This window comes from Charadrius vociferus, unplaced genomic scaffold (assembly GCF_000708025.1).
Source record: "Charadrius vociferus isolate BGI_N301 unplaced genomic scaffold, ASM70802v2 scaffold722, whole genome shotgun sequence".
NCBI lineage: Eukaryota > Metazoa > Chordata > Aves > Charadriiformes > Charadriidae > Charadrius > Charadrius vociferus.
Window position 1 is genome coordinate 269354 of NW_009647220.1, and position 4365 is coordinate 273718.

General features: G+C 42.5%; 1 protein-coding gene across 1 annotated transcript in view; it reads right to left on the minus strand.

Moving 5' to 3' along the window:
• Positions 1-1765: 1765 nt before the first annotated feature.
• The window catches only part of MTURN (maturin, neural progenitor differentiation regulator homolog (Xenopus)), a 14324-nt gene continuing 11724 nt past the window's right edge, over positions 1766-4365 (minus strand). Inside the window, exon 4 of the mRNA XM_009879604.1 lies at positions 1766-1876. Within this exon, the coding sequence (XP_009877906.1) occupies positions 1766-1876 (111 nt within the window). The remainder of the gene's footprint in view (positions 1877-4365) is intronic.

Consider the following 4365-nt stretch of genomic DNA (forward strand, 5'->3'; position numbering starts at 1 on the left):
TCACTAGTCCATAGAAAATGTGCTGCGACTACCATGTTTATGCCTGCATGCCAAAAGAATGTACAAAGTTTCATTAAGCTCTATTTGTCTTCCACTTTCTTTTTTTTTTTTTTAATATTCTTAAACTCCGACTTTTACAGTGTTGCAGACACTTCTGTGCATACTCAGGTACCACACACCTTCCCGGTTATGGAAGGTCTTTGCCCCAGACTGGAAAAATCAAGTGCTATGCATCTCTCTAGCCATCATCAGAAATGTAAACCACCAAGAAAATTTGCTCTCTTGGGTAACCTTGACAAAAAAAGAGTCTTTAAAAAATCTATTGAAAAGGAGACGTCGCTAACAACAGGGTTTTCAAAATGGTGTGAGTTGTTTCTGGGAGTTGTCCAAGCATCTCTCTTCGCTCGCTTTTTGGTCTTATAAAGCTAATTCTGTATAAAAAGGCTTTTGAAGCACGTGACCTGCATTTCACAATTTTAAAAAAATTGGGAAAAAAGGAGTAAATTTAGAAATATTTTGCTCAGTTGTGGAAAACAGCTGTATAACAACAGAATCCCTTTGCTCCTTATATTTTCAGTACAAAAGGCAAGTAAATATAGAGACCTTGCATCTTCTCAGTCTGGCACTCATTGGAGTCACTTAAATCTATGCAAAATAGGTACAAAATATAAGGGGTCGTCTTCTCCTTTATACCAAGACCCCACTAAACCCCTCTGGGGAGCAAATCCCCAGCAAAGTTAAAACCTCACTAGTTTTTGTATCAGCCAAAGCAGTAGAATTTTAGCTCCCCTCCAACAAGGTGTAAATGCCTGGACTACCTCAAAGACCCAGGGAGAGGAACAGGTCCAGCATAATTTTAAGAGCCAGGTGCTGGTTTTGTACCCTTATGGCTTCAAAGTTAAGTTGCACTTTAATTCACAATGTCGCAAGGTTTTGAGTGATAATTTAGGAGTGTATCAAAACCAGAGAAGCTTAAAGTTGGTTGTCATGCAGAAGTGGGATAGGCCATGGCTATTTTTCAATTGATTTGTACGAAAGCAGCATTTGGCTTTGGATTGAATGATGTCGGAGTACCAGGGTTGGTTATAACATGTACTGCTGATAGTAATTACTCCCAGTTATTAATCCAGCACTTGTAAACTCAGGTATCAGTAAAGCAACATTAATACATCTGATACCAATACTCCCCTGGATTTCCCGCTTCCCATTATTTTTGTTAAGCCTTCACGTGCACTTCTGCAGTACCAACCACTTTTAAACTAGCGTTTTTCAGGAGAAATCTCCCCAGGTTTGGTACTTTGTCAAAAACCATAGCTGTTGAACTAAAAAGAAAAGCGCAGGTCGCGTTTGCTCTCTGCGCTGGTTTCCTCGGAAAGGTCACCGGTGAGGACTTCGCACTCTCACCACATGCTTCCTACATTCTCAGTACTCTACATTCATGTCAGCGAATGCTACTCTCGGACACAAATTGAAGAGACAAGTCAGCGGCAAAACTACTTCTAGACTGATGACGGCAGAACGCTACCAAGACAACTCCATAGAAAACCCACTGAAGCAGGAGCAAGATTCAGGTCACTTCTTAGCAAAGCTCATCACAGATTATTATCATTGATCTTTTTTTTTTTTTTTTTAAACCCTTTTGTAAAACTTTTATCCTGGGAGCCAGATATCCCCATGTGATGTGCTAATTCAAACAGGGTAACGTGGGACCACCTGAGCCCACCTGGTACCAAAGGCTTCCGAATTTTTTTAGCTTCTCAGAAAATCACTGCTGACTGACACCCATCTGTTGGTGATCAGCTTCTGGTTCCTCTTCTTCCACATCTGCGTTATATTCTTCAAATGCATCATCATCAACATCTGGAAGCCCAAGTAACTACAAAGAAGAGAAAATACTGTGTAACAGCGAATTACCCACTCGTGCAGCTTCGCTGCAAATCTTCACACAATACCTCAATGCCACTTCTCAAAAACCTCAAATCCTGGAATAACAGTATTGCATAATGATCTCGACTGCCTTTCTCTCCGTCCCTGTGATAAAGGAAGATTTGAAAACGCATCCTCGCACCAAATTAAGTGCTCAGAGAACCGAAGATAAACAAAGCCAAGGCAAAGCACTTGCTAAAAGCTTCACATTCTTCCCTGAGGTCATATCACGAATTTTTGAGTGTTTAGACTTGGCAGTGGTTTAACTTCAGAAAGAAGCATGATAATACTGTAGCAGTAGTTATCTCGGTTTAAGATTGCATTTGGCAACCCTATAAGAGCCAAAGAAGACAGCATCCTCATGCAGAACTGCCTAGCATGGAGGTCCCTAAAAACCTAAAGATCCCACCGTGCTAAGTGCTTCTCTTGATCACTCCACTCCATCATACCAGACGAAAGCCCTCACAGTGAGAAATCCTGCGAATTCAACTCAAAATAAAATTGCCTGGGTTCCTTTTAATTACTGCAGATTAGATTTGGGCTCGTGAAGTATGGCCAGCCCATCTTCCTTGGACAATGTCTGGATGCCTTCACCTGATGGCTCCGATCACTGCAGCGGCACTTGTTTGCTACAGGCAAAGGAGCAAACAGCAATGTTTGAACTTTTCCCCTCTCCTCCAAAAGGTTGCCAAGCCAACAGAAGTCAGGAAGACAGATAAACCAAATAACAGTCAAAATAACACATCTGTTGTGGAAATCTCATATTAGAATCCTGCACCAGCAGCTATTAATATCCACAAAGCAAAATCACACACCAGGCATCACTGGGAATACCGTGTATTTAGCTTGCCAGGGCTGGAAAAGCAGCACAGATGCATGCAACACCCTGTTTGGAGGGTGACGCAGCTGTTAGCTCTCAAAAGAGGCAAAACCCAGAAAAATCGGGAGGAGAGCAACACTCGCTAGGTGGTAGCATGAAAATGAGAAGGCTGTGACAAGGCAGATTTTTAGGAACCTAAGCTAATTTAGTCTGTGATCAACATTCAAAATTATTCAGTGGGCACATGAATTAGCCTCTGGATCCTATAAAGCTTGTGTTCCTCACTGCCACTGGGAGAAAAACAGCTTTTTAGATGCAGGGTTTCTTCAGCAGGGAAATGGAAGGAGAATGTGCTGACTAAACCCCCTCCTTTGCATTTTAAAAATACTTACGGAGATACCCCAAGCTCAAAATGTTCTTGTTTTCTGAGCAGAACAAAGAGTAAATACTCCAATGCATACATATTTTTCAAATCAAATGCTTAACTGAACATGAAACTACTCAGTTCGTTTTCAGGATGCTAAAATTAAAATACTCAGTTTTTAAAATGCAAAAGCAAGGCCTCTAGACTATCTTATCCACCAGCATTATTTTCACTAAACTGATTTGGTGTATTCAAATTAAATGTGAGTGTTGTACTGCTCCATTTATATCACTCGGCAGAAAGAGCTTTGATCACTTTTTTTTTCCCAGCTCTGGTTATAATTCTTCCTTGATTTGCAGGGAAAGGAGCCACGTAAGTCTTCATTTCATGGGATACTGTAAGCCTTTGCTGTGCAAAATTAGCATGGAAAACACAACGTACACCATGAGAACCACAATGACATGCATGATTCCAAACGATGGGGAGCATGTCCTGCTTTTCACACATCCCCTCTCCCTTTGCCCTCAGGAAACCCAGCTCTCCTCTCCCTGGCACAGAGTAAATCAAAGAGTGATGCAGCTGACACTGGTGGATTTACAGAGCATAGGAAGGACGGGGATGGGATGGGATGGGATGGGATGGGATGGGATGGGATGGGATGTTCCTCCAAGAAAGGAGGAGTTTTATTCTCTCATGGACACTTTAGGATCTTCCGAGGCACCAAGCACCTCAACTGTGCAGGTCATACTTTTAGGGGTCACATCTACCCACAGGACTACAGTCCCTCACCGCTATTAACCCCTTACTGCTCTCCGGACTGCAGTGACAAATCAGTCCACACCTTGACCCCAAGAAGGGAGAAGCAGGATCCAAAGTGCAGGGTGCTCTACAAACACTGGGTCCAAGCAGAAGGAGAGTGTATGAAAGATGAGGACAAAATAAGATGATGAAGGTGGCCTGAGTTGACTCCAGACCAACTCCCACTTTGTCTTTTTTCAAACCTACTAGTTTCTGCTTCTAGTCCGTATCTATTTGATATAGTAAAGTATCAGCTATGTGGCAGACTTGAAAGGACTTTAATGGAGAACGAAAACAAGGAGGAATGAGGTAAAACAGGAAAGAGGTGTAGAAAGAGAGAGCTTCCAAATAGCCAAGGGGAACAAAACTGCCAGGTGGGGACATGTAGGGAGAAGGACAGGACGGTGGTGAGGATGGAAAGAGGACAACAATCAGCGGCAGCACCACATGAACTGCA